This window comes from Camelus bactrianus, chromosome 2, assembly GCF_048773025.1.
Source record: "Camelus bactrianus isolate YW-2024 breed Bactrian camel chromosome 2, ASM4877302v1, whole genome shotgun sequence".
NCBI classification, from domain to species: Eukaryota; Metazoa; Chordata; class Mammalia; order Artiodactyla; family Camelidae; genus Camelus; species Camelus bactrianus.
This window is the reverse complement of record NC_133540.1, coordinates 55,948,182-55,970,188: the sequence shown is the minus strand read 5'-3', so window position 1 is coordinate 55,970,188 and position 22,007 is coordinate 55,948,182. Positions and strand designations below refer to the sequence as shown.

The window sequence follows — 22,007 nt, the reverse complement described above, 5'->3', positions numbered from 1 at the left end:
GACCAAGTGAAATTCAAATTAAAAACACTTCACCACTTACATTACCATTTACATTATACTCCCTAAAAATGAAACACTTGGTATAAGTCTACTAAAATATGTCAAAGACCTAGTTGAGGAAAACTATAAAAATCTGATTAAAGATTTAAAAAAATAACTAAATAACTGGAGAGATAATCCTTGTCTATGAGAAGGATGTCAAGATGACAGTTCTTATCAACTTGATCAACATAATCCCACTTAAAATCTTAGCACGTCATTTTGTGAATATTAACAAACTGATTCTAAAGTTTATATAGAGAGCCAAAAGACCCAGTGTAGCCAACACAACATTTACCAAGAAAGACAAAGTTGAAGGACTGACACTACCTGATTTCAAGTAATCAAGAAAATGTGGTATTAATGAAAGAAAAAAACTCATTGTACAAAACAGAAAGCCCAGACATGAACCCATATAAATATAGTCTCTCAACTTGGACAAAGGAGCAAAGGCAATATAATGCAGAAAGACTCTTCAGCAAATGATGCTGGAAAAACTGGATAGGCATACATCAAAAAACAAAAACCAAACAAACAAAAAGAACCTAGACACAGACTTTACATCTTTCACAAAAATTAACTCAAAATGAATCACAATCCTACATACTATGATCCTCAATGACCATAAATTACAGGCTTTTCAATGTTTGTATTACCTAATTTCATTTCAACTGAGAGTTTACAATAATGTATTTAGAAGACTCACATTAGGAGGAGTCAACAAGACTGAAACTATATGCAATAGTCTCTCTCTCCCCTCCTCCATATATATAATAGCTTTATCTATCTATAATTACCATCTATTCTCTTTTTCTGTAACGTATCAGTGGAGATGGTAGAATACCAAATTTAGCTTTGCAACAGCTAAGAATATTTGATAAAAACCACAGATTTCTCTCCCCCTGGAAATGCTCACTTGCACATATTTAAACTTGCTGTAAACTTTCAGGGGGGTTGTATATCAATCTAAACCCATTCATGGACTTCAAGTTAAAAAATCTTTACAAGACTATTTTTAATTGTAAAATATAATTTTTATGCTATTAAAACTCATTAAAATGCTATTACACATAATTTTCCATCCCAAATCACAAATTTCCCACAATGCATCTTTAAAAGTTTAACATAAATCATGTTTCTTCTTCTCAGTCATATATTCTATATTCCACAGGGTGCTTCACCTCCTGCCTTCTGCTGTAAATATTCTTTCCTTCTTTCTATAAGCATTTCTGTTTCTCCAAGGGGTTAGTAGCCATAGGTTTTCAGATAAAAGCTTTTATTTTAAAACATGAATATATACAACTCAACACAATACTACTAAAGCTCAGAAGTTCTTCCTAATGTTTATATTAATTTTCCTATTACCTTTGCTGCTTTTGCATTATGAACAGATTACCCAGTCTACAATTCTCTGACCTACATATTAGCACATCCTGCTACTTTCAATTTTCCATGAAAGCCTCATCCTTCAAGCATCTACTCTCCCACTATCTGTGGCTCTCTGGTGGCTTTTACCTAACACTAACCCTAACATCATACTTCTGGGAGTGGTTTTTCAAATGGAGTAAGTAGCTGTATGGGATGCACATCTTCTCTTTTTAATATGTGAAAGATGTATTTTAATAAAATTTGAACTTGGTACTCAAATGTTATACATTACTAATATTACTATATAAATATTACATAAATATAAAATATCACTGTCATATTTTTAAATAGTAAAACCACGTTAGAACATTAAAGGAAATTTTTTAAATGTGTCTCTGCCAAATTTCAACAGTGTGAACGAATTTTATTTCTGTACATTCTTTTCCAGCTTTTTGCATGTTCTCAGAGTGTTACTGGGTGTAATCAATGTGGATATACCCATTTGTTTGCTGATCTTATTTTTTTGTTGAAATATAGCTGATTTACAATAGTTTCGAGTGTGTAGCAGGGTGATTTAGTCATATATGTATATTTTTAAGATTCTTTTCCATTATAGGTTATTGCAGGATATAGAGTATGGTTCCCTGCGCTATACAATTAACAAAAACAAACCAAAAAAAAAAAAAAAGAAAAGAAAGAAAGAATCAAAGACCGAAATGTAAAACTCAAAACTATAAAATTCCTGGAAGATAACATAAGAGAATGTCTAGATGCTCTTCTACATGGGGATGACTTTTAGATACATCAAAGGCATAGCCTGTGAAAAAAAGAACTGATAAGGTGAACTTAATTTAAAGTAAAAACTTCTGCTCTGCAAAAGACACTGTCAAGAGAATGAGAAGACAGGTTACAGACTGGGAAAAAAATACTTGCAAAGACATTTGATAAAGGACTGTTATCTAAGCTGTACAAAGAATTCTTAAAACTCAACCATAAGAAAATAAACAATCTGATTACAAAGTGGGCAAGGGATTAGAAGGGATACCTCACCAAAGAAGATATGCAGGTGGCAAAGAAGCATATGAAAAGATGCTCCACATTATACATCATTGGACAATTGCAAATTAAATCAAGATACCACTACACATCTATTAGAGTGGCCAAAGTCCAAACCACTGACAACACTAAATGTCGACAGGATGTGGAGCAACAGGAACTCTCATTCATTGGTGATAGTAATATAAAGTGATACAGCCACTTTAAAAAGACAGTTTAGCAGTTTCTCATAAAACTAACCACACTCACCATACAATCTAGTAATTGTGCTTCTTGGTATTTATTTACCCAAAGGAATTGAAAACTTAAGTCCACACAAACACACGGATGTTCACAGCAGCTTTATTCACAATTGCCAAAATTTGGATGCAACCAAGATGTTCTTTAGTAGGTGAGTGGATAAACAAACTGTGGTTCATATAGAGAATTGAATATTCAGTGCTAAAAAGATATAACTATCAAGCCATGAAAAAACATGAAGAAAATATAAATGTAAACAGCTACGGGGAAGAAGCCAATCTGAAAAGGTCATATAGTGTATTATTCCAACTATGACATTCTGGAAAAAGCAAAACTCTAGCGACAGTAAAATGATTAGTTGTTTGCAGGGATTAGAGAGGAGGTTGAGATGAACAGTTGGAGTACAAAGGATTTTTAAGACAATGAAATTATTCTGTTTGAAATACAATGGTGGATACATGTCATTATATACTTGTCAAAAGCCCAGTCAATGCATAATATCAAGAGTAAACACGAATGAACTCTGGGTGACAATGAAGCATCAATGCAAATCCACCAACTGCAACAAGTATATCACTGCGGTGTGGGAGTCGGCAGTGGTGAGGATGTGCATTTTGGGGAGAGGAGTATGGGAATCCTCAGAACTTTCTGCTCAATTTTGCTCTAAACTCAAAACTGCTCTGAGAAAACTGAAGTTTATTAAAAGTATAAATTAAAAAAAAAAACAACTGTTTCCTGAAGTCCTAAATTATACAACCATTTTTCCTAATTCATAAAGATAAATATGGGAATAGACAGAGTATCAAGCAATCCAAATTTATATTAAAGAATGAAAATGACTACAGTGAACAAATAAGTGAAACAGAAACAGACCCTCTGGAATTTAAGACAATTATCCCTGACAATATTCTAAAGAAGCCATTAGATAGTACTCATCTTGAATAGCCTCCTTCCTCCTGTAGGCTGTCAACTACAGAGTATTCATGAGACATAGTTATACCTTATGAGACAAGGTTACATCTTATCCCACATAAACTGAAAGTGTCTATTAACATAAAAGAACTATGACATGTGTGGGTCAAAGGGTTGAGTTTGCCACCTTGGAGCAGTACCATAATACATGAGAAAAGTTGAGTGTTAATTTTGCCTTTCATTCAGAAAAGAATAAAAAGGATATGAGTATCTCTATCCCTGTCTATTAAAAGTACAGGATGTCATGATCATTTAAAAGGTTTTTTCTTAAAAATTATACAGATATACCTCGGAGATACTGCAGGCTCAATTCCAGACCACCACAATAGAAGTGAATATCACAATAAAGCAAGTCACAAGAATTTTTTGGTTTCCCAGTGCACATAACAGTTGTTTTTAGACCATACTATATTCTATTAAGTGTCCAAGAGCATTAGATCTTAAAAAAAGTACACATCTTAATTAAAAAATACCTTATTGCTAAAAAATGCTAACCATTACCTGAGTCTTCAGCAAGACATCATCTTTTTTTCTGGTGGAGGGTTTTGAAATATTGGGAGAATTACCAAAATGTGATACAGAGATATGAAGTGAGCAAATGTTGTTGGAAAAAAATGGCACTGATAAACTTGCCCGATGCAGGGTTACCACAAACTTTCAATTTGTAAAAAATGCACTCTCTGAGACACACAATAAAGCAAAGTGCAATAAAACAGTATGCCTGTAACAGAATCATTACCATTTTATTAATTTGCCAACAAAGAGAACACTGAACTTGTTCAGGATAATCTTGTGAAACGTGTATTTTCCCAACAGTGAACTTCTACAGTTCTAGATTTATAGATTTCCAATATGATGGACATTAAATTCCTCTTTCACAATAGCCAAAGTGTTTAAAAACACAATTCTGTTTTTAAAAACAAATAAGAAATGCAGTATCTTTACAGCATCAGGATTTCTTTGTTATTTAAAATATCCTCCATTTTAACTAAATTGATTGTTTCCTGTATATAAGTTGCTAACTAAAAGCAACATTTGTAGACTCAACTTTGTTCTAAAAACTATTTTCAGAGGGATTATACAGTCATCCCTTGGCACCCTTTGGGGACTGGTCCTAGGATCCTCAGCAGATACCAAAGTCACTTATATAAAATGGTACAGTATTTATAAATGACCTACACACATCCTCCCTTATACTTTAAACCATCTCTAGATTACTTACAATACCTAATACAACATAAAAGCTATGTAAATAGTTGTCAGCTACAGTAAATTCAAGTTTTGCTCTTTAGAACTTTGGAATTTCTCTCAAATATTTTCGATCTTTGTTTGGTTGAAATTGTGAATGTGAAAGATGAAGATATAGAGGGCCAACTGTACCTTTTTACTTTTTTTATTCCTACGAACATCTTATATACTTCCGAGATTTACTATCTTCTACCTGGATGTTAGTGCAGCCAACTTCTAAGTGGGTTCTCCGCCTCCAATCTAATTTCTCTTTTCTTCAAGCTGTGTACACAGCAAAAATACTATGGCACAAATCATCCTTTACTGTAATTACTGACTTTTTCTATCTCTCTTTACAGGAGATTAACCTAGAGACTTGTACTCAAGTAGTGTTTTACTACAGTAAATAGTCTTCAAACCTGTGCTTTCACATTTTGATCTGAGTGTAAAATTATTTTTGCTCTGTTTGTTATATACACTGTTACAGTGATGTAAATCAAAGGAAATATTACACTTCTGAGGTTTTAAGAAGGATAAAATTTGCTGCAAATAATAGGCAGAAGGTATTCAGAAAAATCAAACTAGCCTTCCACCCTCTAAAAGACTGAACAGTCACTGGAATACGTCTGCCTTGTGAAATAAAAGAGAGTATTATCAGCATAATAGAAGAATTTTACCAAATTACCATAAAGATGGCCAAGTGACTAGGGCACACATCAGATGTTTTCACAGATACCATGAAACTTGTTATGTTATATCTGTGTGTATTTTGTAAATGCTGCTGACCTGTTGGTTACATAACCAAACATTCTGGTAGGTGAAATAATGTCATAACATAACAAGTGGGAAACTGCTTTTCATTCTTTTGAAGACAAAAATGGTCATTCACCTTCCCTTCAATCTGCAGCCCCTGGTACAGAGTAAGTACATACTGAGTGTATGTTTGGTGAATGAAGAAACATTCCCCAGGACATAATTATGCCTGCCTCAGCTTCAGTCCGGTCCTTCCCACTGGGTGTCCTGATCTCTGCAACTAAATGAATGTTGGCTTGCTCTCCCAAACCCCTGGGTAACTTACAGTGTTCACCACATTATGCCTATACCATAGACATTCTGAAGCCACCTAATCCCCTTTCTCAACTACAGTCTTTGAAAAAGGGTGGTGTCTGACTTATCCGTTAGTCCCATTATTACCAATAAAACTATCAGCTGCCCAGTCCAAGGGGTGTAGTCTGAAAAAGTATTTTCAGTATTATAACTTCAAATTTGCAAAAATGAAAAACATACATGGTTTCCTAACAGTAATTAAGAAACATGCAACTTGACCAGGCTTTCTGGTTGGTACAAAAATGGTAAACTGGGGCGGGGGAAGCACATCAGATTCTCTCAGAGTATGCCTGTTTGAATTTATCAAAATGGGACACTTATTTTAAAACGTCCAGAAAGACTGCTTTCCCCCAATGCCAAAGCATTAGGCAAAGTGTTTTGCTTTCAGTAGGCACCTATCTTATATTTGATGAATAACATTTCTTATCTGGGGACAAAAACGCAAACACTTTAAGACAGAGAAAAAAATACTTCACATACAAAGATGAGTCTTTACTAAAAGTGTTATTTTTAAAGATGTAATGATGGCAATTTTCTCTATAGTTTAGAATCGTAAGAAATTTTCTAATATTTAAAAATGGCATCAGGAGTCCTAATAATTCTACCAGAAATCTCAAATTGATGAGAACAACATCCTGGCCTCACAGACTAGAAAAGAACTTGAGAGATGTCTAACACATTTTTCATTTGGTCCCACAGCCTCATTCTATAAGAAAAATAAGGCTTACAGAACGGATAATGTTAAGTATTTAGCCCTGGGTAGCTTTGAGACTGAAACTTGAATCTTTTCATTCTGGGTCAGCACTCTTTCCAATAAACCTTAATCTAATCTGTCTACTTTAGTTCCCTGTTGAAATTACCAAAATTCAACCCAAGTGTTATTCTCTTACACATTTACTTAGAGTGATATTTCTATACCTCATTGCATGTTTTCACCTAACATGCACATAATACATATTTGTGACGTACAGTTCCAGGAATATACATGTCACATTCAGATGACTGCCCTTGTCAAGGCCTTATTTCCCATCAGTCCCAGAAATTCCCTAAGGACAACAGCTCTGCCTTTAGGCCTCTCTTTTGTGGACTACAATTTCAGCTCCATTACTTCACTGTCTTATCTTCCCTTAGGTTTCAGATAAATCCACATCTCTTGCCTCTCAGAGTTGCTGAGGTATGCCTGAAAACCCTGCTAGGCACAGATCTTGAGGAAGATGGTTCTAAAAAAGCAGGCAGTTCAATATATGCTGTGACGATATATTTGCTTTTATGCAGGGATTTCCCACTGATTCCTGAGTCTATTTGCAAAATTGACTACTAATGCTTTGTAGTTGGTGGCAGTAGAGAGATACTTGAATAAAAAATATAAATTAAAAATAGCAAGAAGAAACTATTTTTCTCATAGAATTCACGGCCCCTTCTGTTTTGCTTTTTAGAAAGGGAAAAGTATTCCTTTAGAAGAAGACTCAACACACCTATAAAAATAGAACTTCCCGTTAGTTTCTGAATAGCTGACATTCCACAGGAAGTATGCACATGTACCACACTGCCAAAACCATCATCAAAAGGACAAACACAGAGAACATTCCTTCTTTAGGAATTCAAGTAGTTATTTTATCTTGGAACTGATTGGCTAAGTGACTTCCAATTTTTCTGTATGAGTACTTCATTGATATCTTAAAGACCATACTTTTCTTAACTATGGTTAAAATATGCTTTTTCTAAAGCTACTTCCTTTTCCACTTTCTAGAATATTGCCACTACAATTAGATAATTTAGAGGAATTATTTATTTATATTTGTTATAATCTCTTTTTACTCATTGAAAATCTATACTTTCAACCATTGTTTTCCAATTGTCTCTAACGCTGGGTGCTTTGTTGGATTAGGTCTAAGTCGTTTATTGATCTCATTACTGGAAAAGCATTTTGATGAGAATTGCTGCTAACTCTCCTCTATACTTTTAAACATTAAAGAATAATTGCAAAGAGTCTGGTCTCTTCAATATATAAGTAGATATTCAGTTGCCTGACACAACATATTTCATAGTACTGTGGTTCAAGTGTAAACGTCCACCTTCAGAAGTCTCTACATTTTGGTTTCAGAGACATTAATAACACAAACACATATCATCGTTTCAGATATGACCCACTGCAACAGAAAATCTTATTTTGTTTTCACATGAACTGCTTTCATTATATGTTCTGCACCAAGTATTAAGTGCTGAAGAAAAAAATTATGCATTTTTAAAATGAACTTTATTCTAAACAATGTGATTCTTATAATTCCCTCCATTTAGTAAGGAAATCTTACTTTTATAGAAATCTATATAATTTAAACTAGATACTAAAAAACTTGATGACTGTGGAAATGTGTCATGGTATCCTTTTACATTTGATCTAACCCTGAATCACTTCTAGGGCTGAAGGGGATGAGAATCTGCCACGCCCAAACATGCCACTTTGGCATAGGAATTATTTGGAGATAAAGGCAATTGAGAATCAACAAATACAGGAAGAAGTCTCCACCCAACCCCCCTTAATCTGCCTAAAGCAAGACATAAACTTCCCTTTGAGTAAGGTGTCTACTCCATGTACCCGGGAGAGAAGAGCAATCCTCACCATCTGAGACACAGAGTTCACACCCTGAGTCTAACTGCTTCTTTCAGTTTCACTTATTTCCTGTAAACTCATGTGCACACAAATATTAAAAATGTTGTGCCTTTTCTCCTGTTAGTCTGCCTTTTCTCAGTTTAATGCACATGCCTCATGCACTGAACATAAGAGCATTGTTTTCCCTTCATTCCTATTGTAGAACCTTGGTTTATAAATCCAGGTTAGTCTAAGTCAATCCTGGCAATCCCATTCTCCTTGCCAGTGATTGGCAAGGGGTAGCATGTGACCTAGTCCTGGCCAATGAGATGAAATGGGAGTAAATTTTTCATTCTAAAAAGAAATGAGACAGTATCTTCCACTCTAAATTAACATGTCTACATGTAATAATGTGAACCATGCCAGTCTGAGAACAAAGCCAATGAGCTGGGGTAAAAGACAGGAGTTTGATGATGTTGCTGAAACCCTGAATTAACCAGCCTCAAGGATCCCTGAGTCTGCTTTTTATAAGATAATAAGTTACAGATACTTTAAAAAAAATTCATTATGCTTATGCCAGCCATTTTTGTACCCCACGGTAAAACTGAGAACGATTTACGATATCATAGTGAATAATCCCAAAGGAAACAGACTCATATCTGTTTCACTTAGGAAGATTAACTTAAATTTTAAACAAACAGTGCTGAGTAGTCACCTCTTTTCAAAATAATTAAGAGTTGAATGTCACTTGAAGAACATTTTAAAATATTACAGGGTCATTAATTTGGACTATTTATAACTCGAAGAAAAATCATGTTTAATTCAAAATGGTCTTAAATAGATAGCAAAAATAGACACAAAGTGTGTTGTACTTACAAATCAAACACCAAGTAATGGAAGCCCTCTTCTGATATGCTGTCATGAAGACGCACTGAAAAAAAAAAAAAAAAGAAGAAGAAGAAAGAAAGAAAGAAGGAAAAAGGAAAGAAAAGAGGGAAAAAAAGAAGAAAATTTGTGTTATATGTATGCCAATGATCAACATTAAGCCAGACTTTTAATAGGCATCTGTCTCCTAAATTAAAACGTTAGCATCACTATTTTAGCCTCTGATGAGTCAGCATCCTTTACAGCAGGGCTGGGGTTCAGACAGACCCAAGGTTTAGGTTCTAGTCTTGGTAATTATTAACTGTGTGATCGTAAGCAAAGTAATTAATTTGTAATCATAAGAGGACCTACACTTTATAAAATGGTTGAGAAGATTAAATAAGACAATAAAAGTAAAATAATTTGCATGTTGCCACATGAAAATGAAATGTTAATAACTGCCTTACTATATATCTCTGTATGTCCAAAATTACCAGGTTCTAGCAAGTCTTCCACTGAGAGTCTCTTCTTTGCCATTCCCTTTGCTATTATCATAGTCCAGGTCTTTAAGAGTCTAGTAAATAGTCTCCCTGCCTCTGCTCCCTCTTTTTTCTAGGGAATTTCTGCATAGCTCTCCCTGAGCAACCCGTCAAAACAGTTTATATTATGCTACTTCTAAACTCAAGTCACCAAAATCCATTTACCAAGTCATCAGCCAGAAACGTACAGCTAGAACTTTCAGTAAAATAATCTACTAGTTCTTCAAATTAATACTACTTTAAATTTTCCAGTAAGCTAAACATTCAGTGATAACTAGCCAAAACCAATGTTTCTCCCTTCTGAATTTCAAATACTCATTGTCTGCTATAAAATAACTACACACGTAAAACTTACATTTTTTCCTGCTATTTATTTTTGCATAAGTCTCCTGCCTCCCCCAACTCACCCCCATAGATGGTAAACTCAATTTATCCAATTGTTTAGGGTGGCTTAGCCTTCACTGGGAGCAACAGAGGGCAGAAAAGCAACAAACTCATAGGGCACAAATGCTTTTGAAGTCACCACAAAAGGATGATTTCTACTAAGACCTGTCCTTAGTATGTTCCCCATGCAGTGATGACCGCCATATTGAAAATGTGGATTCAAAAGAACACTTAGATTCTCACACACACTACAATAATCTATAAAGGGAGTTTGCAGTACCCACGAAATTCCCAAGTTCATGGACTTAACAGAATGTCCATTCTTTACAATTCAATTCCAACCCCTTCAGATAGCATCCTGGGCCCACTATGAAAGTTTTTTCTCAAACCGTCTCCAGAAATTTCTCCAAAGTAGAGAAAGTGAGGCTTTTGATTCATTCTTAATTGTAGATTATCATCTGTAAAATGTGGATTTCCTGTTATCATTAACATAAGAAGGGGGGCCCATAATGCGGCAACTGGGCATGTGGTGAGCGCAGCTCAGTCTCAGCCCCTCTGTCTCCTGAGTTCATGGAACGCAAACACACTGGCAGCTTCCTTCTCATCTTGTTTGTTTCTCATAGTGTCACCCTTGAATTCAGTTTATTTTTTTTAATTAGCTAGCTCTAATGCCTATCTTTTCTTCAGTACACAGAATTTCTTTCTCATCAATGCTACAAAACAGAAACTGTATTTCATAAGTCTCTGCATCCCTCACAGAGGCTTCAGCACATAGTAGAGGTCTTTCATGAAGTCGGTTTTGAGCATTAAGTGTTAGGCACTCTTTTAGCTTTTTGGACAGACATTTTCATCAAAGCTCAGTATACCTGTATGTGTCTGAAATAAAACCACTGATGTGCAAACAATTCTACTATAACTGTAACTGTGTGAAAAATAATCTTCAATTTGCCAATATCAGAGATCACATGCTTCATCCATAAATTCAAGGGTGACACTAAAGATGAAGAGAGGGAGACGGCTGTGTTCTTACATTTCATGTGTTTCATTTGCCTGCTACCTCTGTTTAAACTTATGCTGCCAAAGAACATCAAAAGTTTGGCTCAGTGATGAGTCTTCTGCCCACAGTCGTTCAGCACAGGAAGGAAAGCTAGATCATGGATGATAACTCAGTGGCTTTCTTGAATGACACCATCTCACAGATACCAAATGAGCAGCTGTCACACAATCTGTGTTTAAATGACTTCAAATAATGGTATGGCTACTTAGAGAATTCAGACAATCTGTGAAAATAAGGTGAATTTCCATGCTATCAAAGTTTAAATGAAAAGTAAAAATTACAATGTGAGCAGAAGTGGCCACTTTCTTCTATTATGTCAAGGTAAAATCTGCAAGTGGAGGTGGGATCTCAGGTTTTCAGATCGAAGAGTTGAAGAGCTAAATAGAGGTGGAAATTTCAGGTCCAAGTGAGGAAGCAATGCTAATTTCTGGTTATACCAGGGATAAAATTTTCTTAGTATGATTACCACTATCTTATTAATAGTTGGAAATAATCATTTGGAAGTAAGTTATTTTTTGAGTAAGTCAAGAAGTGCTCAGATGCAAGCCTGATGATCAAATGTATGATACTGTTCCGGGTCAAAACCAGTTTGAAAGCAATTTGCCAGCAAGCACATGATAATGGTTAAAGCTAAACCATTTGACCAAGTTCAATCATATTGCATTACACAATTCTAAAATAATCTCCACTTTCTCTAACCTGCCATTTGCTCAGGTGAAGTTAATTCTGAATGAATTCTGTTACTGATACAGCAGAAAAACGCTAGCATCATCTTTACTTGGGATAAAGATGTACTCGTTTCCTTCCTTCCTTCATGAGCTTCCCTATTTCCTTCCACTCTAAAAAAAAAAAAAAAAAAAAAAAAACTAAAAATACAAAACTAAATGAAATTATACAATTTTCATTTATTAAGCAAACCATGTAATATAGTCTTCACATGGATGTTTTACATATGAACAATTACACTGAGGATGGGCTTGTTTCCTTTGAAAACTTTAAACTCTTTAATTTTTATTCTTATATTATTGATGATATGTTTATAGAGTCTGGGAAACAGTGTCTTACCCAGTCACAGATACTATCTATTTCTCTCAAGCCTTCTCCACTGGTCAACAGTATCCATCTTTCATCCTTTTTTCCCTTTTCAATACTTCGTCATGGGCTGAAAATTGTGTTTACTTTTACGAAAACTTACATTAATCATTCTCCATAAAAACTCAATTCATTTTCACACCAGAGGCTTTACAGGATGTTCTGTTCACCACAGCTGTCAGCCTCATACTGACTGCGTGGCCAGGCTCGAGAGCATGGGGGCTGCACCACGTTCTCATTGTGACTGCTCCCTGCTACCTCCATAAGCTGCACATATGGGAGCACACAATTAACCTAATTACAGTTGCCCCCAAGATGCTTTCAGAAAGAAATTTTAAAGAAGATAATGGGAAAAGCATTTGAGAAAACAGGTTATAATCCATCTTGGCAGTCATTCTTCTCTGCAATTTGCTCAAAGGTAGTATCAAGTCTATCAATAAATAAATTTTCATAAACTGAAACAGCATGAGTTATCTAGAATAAAAATTTAAATTCTAAGGCATTAAGCATGAGATTTATAAGAGGGAAAAAGCTGCTTCTGAAGCTAAAATATTTCCAAAGTTTAGTTGACCCTAGGCCTAATCGTTTTCCTCTCTCTCTTGAATGACAGTCTCAATCTCTGAAACTGAACATGGTGAGGCAATGCTGCCAACGTTATCATAACAGTAACAGAGTATTCATACAAAACAGATTGTACACTACATCCTCATAATCAGTTTGTCAGCTCTGAGCAATAGCTGTGGTTATAAATGAGGTAGATTTTGCATTTTTAGGTTTGCTGTGGTGCAAGGATTGAAGTAGTTGGATTTGATTCACATACTTGGATGCAAAAATGGCAGCTTGTAAGTCAGATACTTTTATATTCTCATCAGCAGTTAATTATATTTCACAGCTAGAACAAGCACTAGCCAAGTCAGGCCATGCACTATGCCAAGCCTTCTCACAACAGGGATGCCAACATTGAGTTCATCTGTTAATTTAAAATATATATATATTTACTAGTCTCAGACGTATAACAGTCAAATGGCACCATTCTAGGCAGGAATTTCAGCTCAACCAGTACTCAGCTCTTTTGTGACAAAGCTGGTCACTTCTAGAGAGAAAACTTTTCAAATAGAAAACACAGAAGCACTGAAAACCAAATTCAAAATAAAACTATCATTTCTAGAAAACTAAAGGCAAATTTGCACGTATGATTTGATTTTTTTATCTCTGTTTCTTATTACACAAGTAATACATTTAATAAAACAACACCATTTTTAAAATCTCCCCAGTAAAAAAATACTAATTTAGGTTGTGTGTATTTGTGTACACTATTTCTTTGTAATATGAATCTCTGAATATATATTGTTCATTTTATTTTAAATTGAGTAGAAAGATAAGCAGATAAAGCTAGGTATATATAGTCATTGTTGTCAAAGTCAATAGTCTTGTAGCATTTATTCTTCGATTTTCTTTACTTGTCTTAAAAAACACTTTTATAATTTGGGCATAAAATATTTGGGAATTTGACTTAGCTGTCTAAGTCAAATAAATTGATCTGAACTGTTCTAATTTTAGATATTTGAACAAATAAATTTCTAAACTTGCATAAGAGATGTATTTTGACAATATATTTACTATGTATCCCATTAATAAATGACAAATAAGCCACTACTCAGTACTCAAAATTTAAAATATCAGAAATCAAAAAATTGTTTTAATAAAATTTCAAATATTTTCCCTTAAGTGACCAGAAAATCTTTTTAAACTTTAAAAACTTTTAAATCTTTTAAAATCTTTTAAACATTAAATTATTTTTAAAAGCAATTCATTGCTTATACTTAAGAAAAAGGAATGAAAATTAATAACTTTTTGAAAAATTATATATATAATTATTACATGAAAATTCAGTGGGGAATGCAATGCCATCCATGGTAATTTTAAAACTATTCCAAAAATACACACAAAAAAGACATTAGAACACAAGATCAGTTCTGAAGGTCAAAGCATATTCAACTCTGTTGAGCGTGATTTCCATCCTTATTCTCAAATTCCCACCCTATTTCCTGATTCCAGATTAAAAGTCAACTTTACATTAGCTTCAGTATCTACAGGATCAGGTTAGTAACATTCAGGACTGACAAGAAGGAATTATGATGTCGTCTAACAGTCCAGATCTAACTGCAAGCTCAAATTATTCAAAGGGGCTTCTGGGTGGTCAACATACCTATCACTTGGAAGAATTACAATCTGGGAAGATGTTAGAAAGTGAGGAGAAGTGACCAGTGAATGTGAACTATACAGCTACCAGCTACACTGATCACGTGACACCAAAAGACTAGGAGGAAAAAATCAGTTCTTTTGCTTGAAAGAAAAAGTCATAAATGACTAAATACAGAATTTGAGATGGTTAATAAAATAGAAAAGTAAATGAACAGTTATTTTAATATCCTTTCCTGCTCATTTTTAATAAAAGTATGTATGTGAAAGAAAATAACAGACATATTACTAAATCAAGTATAGTATCTAGAAATATTCTTTGTTTCCTTTGAAAAATAATTTGAGATTATCTTGTTGCATATTTTCACTTCTTGGAAAAATCAGTACTCATTTCAAGTTTCCTTAGATAAACAACATACTGCATAGCACAGGGAATCATACTCAACATCTTGTCATAACCTATAATAAAAAAATATGAAAATGAATATATGTATGTATATGTATGACTGAACTATTATGCTGTACACTAGAAATTGACACAACAGTGTAAACTGACTACACTTTAATAAAAAAAAAAACTTTGTTTTGCATCAATATCATTCACTTTATGTATTTCAATCAGTTGTTCCAACTTTCTTCATTTTCTTCTTTCTTGCCTTATCTTTTTGCTATTCCATCTTCCAATACTTATATAAAGCTAATCAAAGATCACTCATGGATATCCTTAAGCAACAGGAATATCAAGAAAGAAAGAGAAGCTGCTGTCATCAGATGACTTGCATATTAAAGAAATCTCAAGATGGTGCACTGTCACATTGTATTTTAACTATAAGGGCCTAATAGAGCTTTGAGCTAATATCATCTTTCAGTTAAATTTATATAAAATGCACATACCTATCTACTCTGTATTTAAATGTGTAAGTGTCTGGTGAAGAAGACAAAAACTGGCCATTGGTAATTCCTCTGTTAAAGTACCTGAATAGCACCACCGTAGTTCCCAGTGTAGAATCCAATGCAGTCTTACCACTCTGCCTCCTAAAATCCAGGCCAAAAAAAAAAGCCCCACTGCTAATAACTAACTGCCCACCAGGCTGCTCAGGTGACTCCATATTTAATCAGCAAGACACAGACATATTAAATGTCTTAAAGTAGTACAATATTTACCTACAATTTAAGATTAAACAAAGGCTATGTTATTTATGATAAACTAGAGCTATTACACAGGAAGGAACCTGCTTCATGCCAAAAAATGGACCAGATAAGGATTCTTTTTTTTAAAGTACAGATCAAGGCAGCATTTAAAATAACAATAAAATATACTGAAGTGCATTTCACATTCAAGGTAACCACTAAAAGCTTTGTAAAACTTTCACTTGAGTTTTATACACACATAGCACACTGTTTTTTTGTCGTTTTGTTTTCTTTTAAACTGTGGATCGTGGAAAAAAATGTTTGATAACACTGGGTTCCATGATCCTATAAGAGGATCGTGTAAAGTTCTTTCCAAATCTGAATTTCTACATTTCTGAATGATTATAGCTAGTAAGGAATACGGTGAAAAAAACAAAACAGTTATTTCCAATACAAGGTTGAATATAATCCCCTACATTTGAGACTTCTCCCTCTTCAATATTCCAACGAATTTAAATTTAATACATATTTCATTTACTTTGGATTTGTTTTTAATGAATAACTAGAGAGAGAACTTCAAATGTTTTATCTTGACAAATTAAAAATATGTCCTATTCAAAAATTTACTACACAGATGCATTGCTTTTCTGGAGAACAGAGTAAATGGAAAACTTATTAGATCATCCTCTCTTTGCAACTTACTATCATATTATCTTAACACTTGCAACTGAATTTTCCCTAGAGATACACCAGCCCAAATGCTCTCATCTTTCAAACCCCTTCCTGATTATTCATTTTTTGCATAAAGTATCTTTACAAATTTGATTCACTCCATAGGCAGGAAATGTGTGAGCTTAAAATTCTACTAAAATGATTTTAAAAGTGCAATGTAAAACTGTAGCTAGTAGCTATGTTATGTTATCTCAATATTTTTCAATAACTATTTTTATGCAGAAAGTGCTTAAAAATATCAGTTTATTTCCTCTGGATAATATACACAAACATGAAGCACATGAAAAAGGATATACTGTAATCTTAGGATCCAAATCGAGGAGAAACATGAAAGTTATTCATGAACTTATTCATAAGTTAGATATCACTGGAATTATAAAGGATATTAATAGATGCAGCTCCAGGCCCGGGTACACCAGTCAGGGCCAGTCAGCACCAGATACCTGGTAATATATTTTTGGTTAAGTGTTCAGTGGAACAGTTAGTTCACCTAGGTCAATAATTATTTTTTTTAAGTAAAGAATAACTATCTATTTATCATGAAATCAAGGACACAATTACAATGAGTGTCCGCATCTCAAACATCGGCTGCATTTGCTCAAACTAAACAAGCCCAAAGAACTCACAGTCCTCCCCCTAAATCCTGCTCTACCTGGTATCTTCATATCTTTCCAGATGCTCAGGATAAAAAAATAAAACTTCAGTGTAATTTGACTACTTTCTTTCATACCGAAAATCCAATCTGGAAGCAAATCCTTCAGTACATATATGGAAAAAAATTTTGAGGTTTCTACCCTGCCCCTCTCACTGCCCTTACCACAGAAGCCAGAATAATCCTGTTAACATGTCAATCTGATCATTGCCTCACTTCTCAGCACCTCGGATGGCTCTCCAACTGCTCTGAGCAAAAGCCAAAATCCTGCTCATGGCCTACAAGGTCCCACGAGGTCCAGCTCTGTCCCCGCATTTATCTGCCAGGCATCTCCCACCACCACTCCTCTCCGGCTCACGGTGCTCCATTCACACTGGCTTCTTTGCTGCTTTTGATGAAGGCCGGACAAACTCCTGCCTGTCTTTGCACTTGCTGTTTCCTCTGCCTGGAACTGTTGCCCCAGCTGTGGCTCACTACCTCATCTTGCAAATCCCCACTCAACTTTTCACCTGTTTTTGTAAATAAAGTTTTACTTGAACGCAGCCATGTTCACTTGTTTATTTATTTTCGTTCGTGCTTTTAAGCCAGCACTGCAGTGTTTAGCAGTGGCAACAAAGCCCCTATCACCAGGAAATTGAAAATATTCACTATTTGGCCATTTACAGGCAAAGGCTGCTGACCTCTGGAGCAGAAGTAAAAATTGTTGAAAGGGAGAAGATAGGTTGTGAGAGGCTAGGGTGTGGTACCAACAATCTACATGGCTAAATTAAGGCCACCAAGAACAATGTTAAGCAGTGGGGAAGAAGCGAATATAGCAAATCAGTTCCTATATAATACAATAAATGAGTAAGGAATCAAGAGAATGGTAGGAAACTGTGGCACTGAGAAGTGTAGGATGTTGCAATCTGAGAAAACGTGCTTCAAAGATGGGGTGGTGGCAGGATGGAGACGGGAGATACTGAGGGAGGAGGTCGTAACAGTGGTTTTACAAAACCAGTGAGAGCAAGAAAACACTTCTGCACCCCAGGTTCAGGGTTATGTGGAGGACAGAGAAAACAGCCAACACTTCCAGGTTCTACAGCACACTCCAGAGAAAGCCAGACTGCAGAGAGCTCAAGAAGAAACGAACACAGAGACAGCTAGGAGAACAGAGGGACTTTTGCAAAAATTATGACATCAGCTTTCCTACTTTCTAAATAAAGGGAAAAGGAAAACTAACAAAAAGTGCTCAAAGTTGGCAGTCTTCTCACAGTCTGAATATTAAGTCAGCAGTTAATGAAATTGTTGAATATTTTCTCTTTGATAAATTTTCACATTTGTTTTTCTTAGAAAAGACATACTTTCAACTATATTAATTTTTAAAGACCAAATTTAAGAAGTATGAGTTTCTGTCATTTTATTACTATCATACTCCAAGAAGGTTCCAAATCTTATTAAAATGTTGTGATTTTAAATTTTTAGACATATGTCCTGTATTTACAGCATCTAAATTATTTACAGGACAACAGTTAATATGATTTGATTCTTTCATATCACAATAATTTTAATATCTTCAATATTTAGCTCTAAGTTTTTCTTCCTGGTCCATATAGGAATGCTAGAAAAACAAATGAAGAATATACATTTTTGAATGTGTTCTTAATGAAAATAACTACATGGCATTTTTTTTTTGATGGAAACTGGTTTTGCCATCTCTTCTCTTAAGTAAAATATTATGTCAAACTGTATTTTAATACTGAACAAAAAGCATTAACACAGTTTTGAAATATATTTCAGATTTATTGGTAAATATTTTTATCTCTGTAATCATGACCATAGTCTTTAGAGATTATAAGCCCCTGGAATAAATGTTTAAGGAGCTTCATGATGTTGTACCTAACATTTTTAAGAAACAAATTATTTAATTTAAAAAAAAATTGGGGGGGGGATTAGGTTTATTTATGTTTAGAAGAGGTTCTGGGGATTGAACCCAGGACCTTGTGCATGCTAAGCATGCCCTCTACCACTTGAGCTATATACCCTCCCCCAAAACTTCTTGATAGAGGGGAGTAGTTCATTCTTTCAGTTATTCAGCCAATTTTCTTGAATGCTACATACTGGAGATATAATTGTGAACAAGTCATTGGTGGTCCCTGCCCTCATACAGTTTTCAGTCTTTAGGATACAACTTCCTTGCTAATTTTGTGATTCTGTAATTCCAGACAATTAGATTCATAGCTAAAGCATATCCAAGAGTTTCATTTTATAGTCGTCTCATTATCGCCTGTGGGAGCATGTGAACACAATGTGACTATGTGGCAAACAAGTCTAAACAGGCCATCAGTTATAACTAAATGCACTATAAAGTGCCTTCATCTATCTGGGTTACTAAATCAAGTCTTTATCCACTGACCAACTCATTTCATTGAACATATTTCCCCGATTTTCTTTTTTTCCTGAATTTGCCTGCTCTCGAGAAATTTAACAAGTTATTTAACCTGAAAGATACATTTCCTAGTAAACATTAACCTAACATCCGTATCCACAAGGCAGCCATCATTCCAAAATGCAAATCTGATTGTATCACCCTTGCCTAGCTTAAAATTCTTCAACATCTTCCTAGTGATTTTATGCTAAGGAACAAACTCCTTGACATTACCCATTTATCAAATAATTTATCACCCCAACTGTGACACCGAGAGTGAAAGAAGGTGATTAACTGTTACATCAGTAAACCCTGGAAAAGAAGTCAGCCTGTTCACCCACCCAGAAGGCTCTACACTTCAATTTCCCTCACTCTCTCCCACCAGTTCCCTCCAGCAACAGAGGTCCTCTTTCAGACCTGGTACTCTCAGTTCCCTCCTGTAATAAGCCACACCTTCACTGTAACCTTATCTGCCCTTCAGAATGTATTTTAAGCATCACTTCAGTAAAGTTCCCTCTGGCTCCCAAACTCTTATAGCACCTCCCACCTCTCCTTCATAGAACTCGTCACACTTGCAATGTTATCTTTGATCGTGTGATCATTTGACTAGCACTATCCTTCTCGCTTAACCGCTCCGCTTGGATAGCTAGATTCATATGCCCCTAGAAAATACCTCCATAGCGTCAGACATCTCTGTTAAGAATATATACATATACTCCAAATAGACAAAAGGACAAATGCATGCTCTTGAATGTCATAATGGGACACTAAATGGCTCATCCAGGATTATCTAATTCTCCAGGATATTATCTCTGTTCTGTTTTATTATTTATAGACTCCTAATTAGGGCCTAAAAAATAGTAAGCTATGGCCCTGGGTCAAATCAGGACAGCAACCTGTCTTTGTATAGCCCATGAGCTAAAAATGGTTTCTACATTTTTAAGTGACTGTAAAAACAAAACAAAACAAAAAGCAGATGAGATTGGACAGAGAACTTATATGGTCCACAAAGCCTAAAATATTTACTACTGTACAGAAAGAGTTTGTCAACCTGTGGGTTAGAGTATTTCACTTGTACAACAAATGGTTCTGATCTGATAGCAATGCAGATGAGTACTGTATGCTACAGAGATGTAAATGGATTCCAAGGGTAATAGTTTTATTGCCTGTAGAGCAGCAACCATTTTAGTGCTGTAGCGATCATACTCCAGAATTCTTTCTTTCCTCAACGATAAATATTTGTTACTCCTCTATGTTTTTGAACTAGCTTTGGCCTCCTGCTAGTTCCCTCACTGATTAGGTAAATCTTTGCTATTACAGATGGACATGTAGTAACTATAACAGATGTACAGCACCACATTGTATGGATGTACCACAATCTACTTATTCAGCCCCGATGGGGGGACATTTGGATTGCTTCCAACCTCTTGTTCTTCAGCCTTAGCACCACTGCCCACCCTTAGTGAGCTCCCCATTCTCTATTAACTACACATATAGCAGCACAGAAGCCAGTGTGCCAAGGCCTTCTTTGGTGCAGAGGTATTTCCCTGATGATCTGTTGTTTGTACTTTATCTTCCAGACAAGCAGGCCTTCTTGCTGTTCCCTAAGAGACTTACCTTTCTTGACCTCTGAGACACAAGAGCTTCCTTCCCTGGAATGTTACCTATACCAGTCTCTACTATGAAAATCCTATCCATCCTTTAAGCTCAAATGCCATGGGCTTGACATGGACTCCCTTTATTTTCTGTAGTCCTTTAAGCCTCACTTCAGGTAAACTTAAGGAAAAGGCAAAGTAAAAATTACTCACTGAAGTAAAGATATGAAACGTCATCAATCTTGAATAAGTTTAATCATTTTGGAACTAACATATCTTAAGATTTGTTTGCTACATAATCAGATACAGAAAACTGGAAATTATATCAAACTTCTATTCAGAGCCAAGGTGTACAATGGGAAACATGGCTTGAATGTTAACTGACGCAAAACAAAAACAAACAAATCAAAACAAAACAGAATCCGTTCCATCACCTTGTAGCATGCTTGGTATAAGGTAATGATATTTTTTTCAAATTGGGAAAAGAGAGAGAAATGAAGAATAAGAATTGCTGTTGTCCCTAAGTGCCTTAATCAGTTAAAATGAACATTCCTACTCACTTAGTGGAAAAGTTGGCCATATTTTTTTGTGCTGCCTCTATATACATTAAGCAACTCTGTTCTTAATGTGCATTCTGATGGGAACTCTCATACAAATGAGACAGTAACACTGAGCAATCAACAAGGTGGTGTCCTACAAGGTGTTGAGCTCAAAATCTGATGCTGTATTTCTGGTCTCTGTATTAACTGTGACTAG

The 22,007-nt window shown here is 35.1% G+C and overlaps 1 protein-coding gene across 12 annotated transcripts in view; it reads right to left on the bottom strand.

Moving 5' to 3' along the window:
* CAMK2D (calcium/calmodulin dependent protein kinase II delta) overlaps window positions 1–22,007 on the bottom strand; it is a 286,575-nt gene that overhangs the window by 136,848 nt on the left and 127,720 nt on the right. For all 12 annotated transcript variants that reach the window (XM_074341875.1, XM_074341857.1, XM_074341851.1 and 9 more), the window contains exon 4: window positions 9,476–9,530. In XM_074341875.1, coding sequence (XP_074197976.1) covers window positions 9,476–9,530 — 55 coding nt within the window. The remainder of the gene's footprint in view (window positions 1–9,475; window positions 9,531–22,007) is intronic.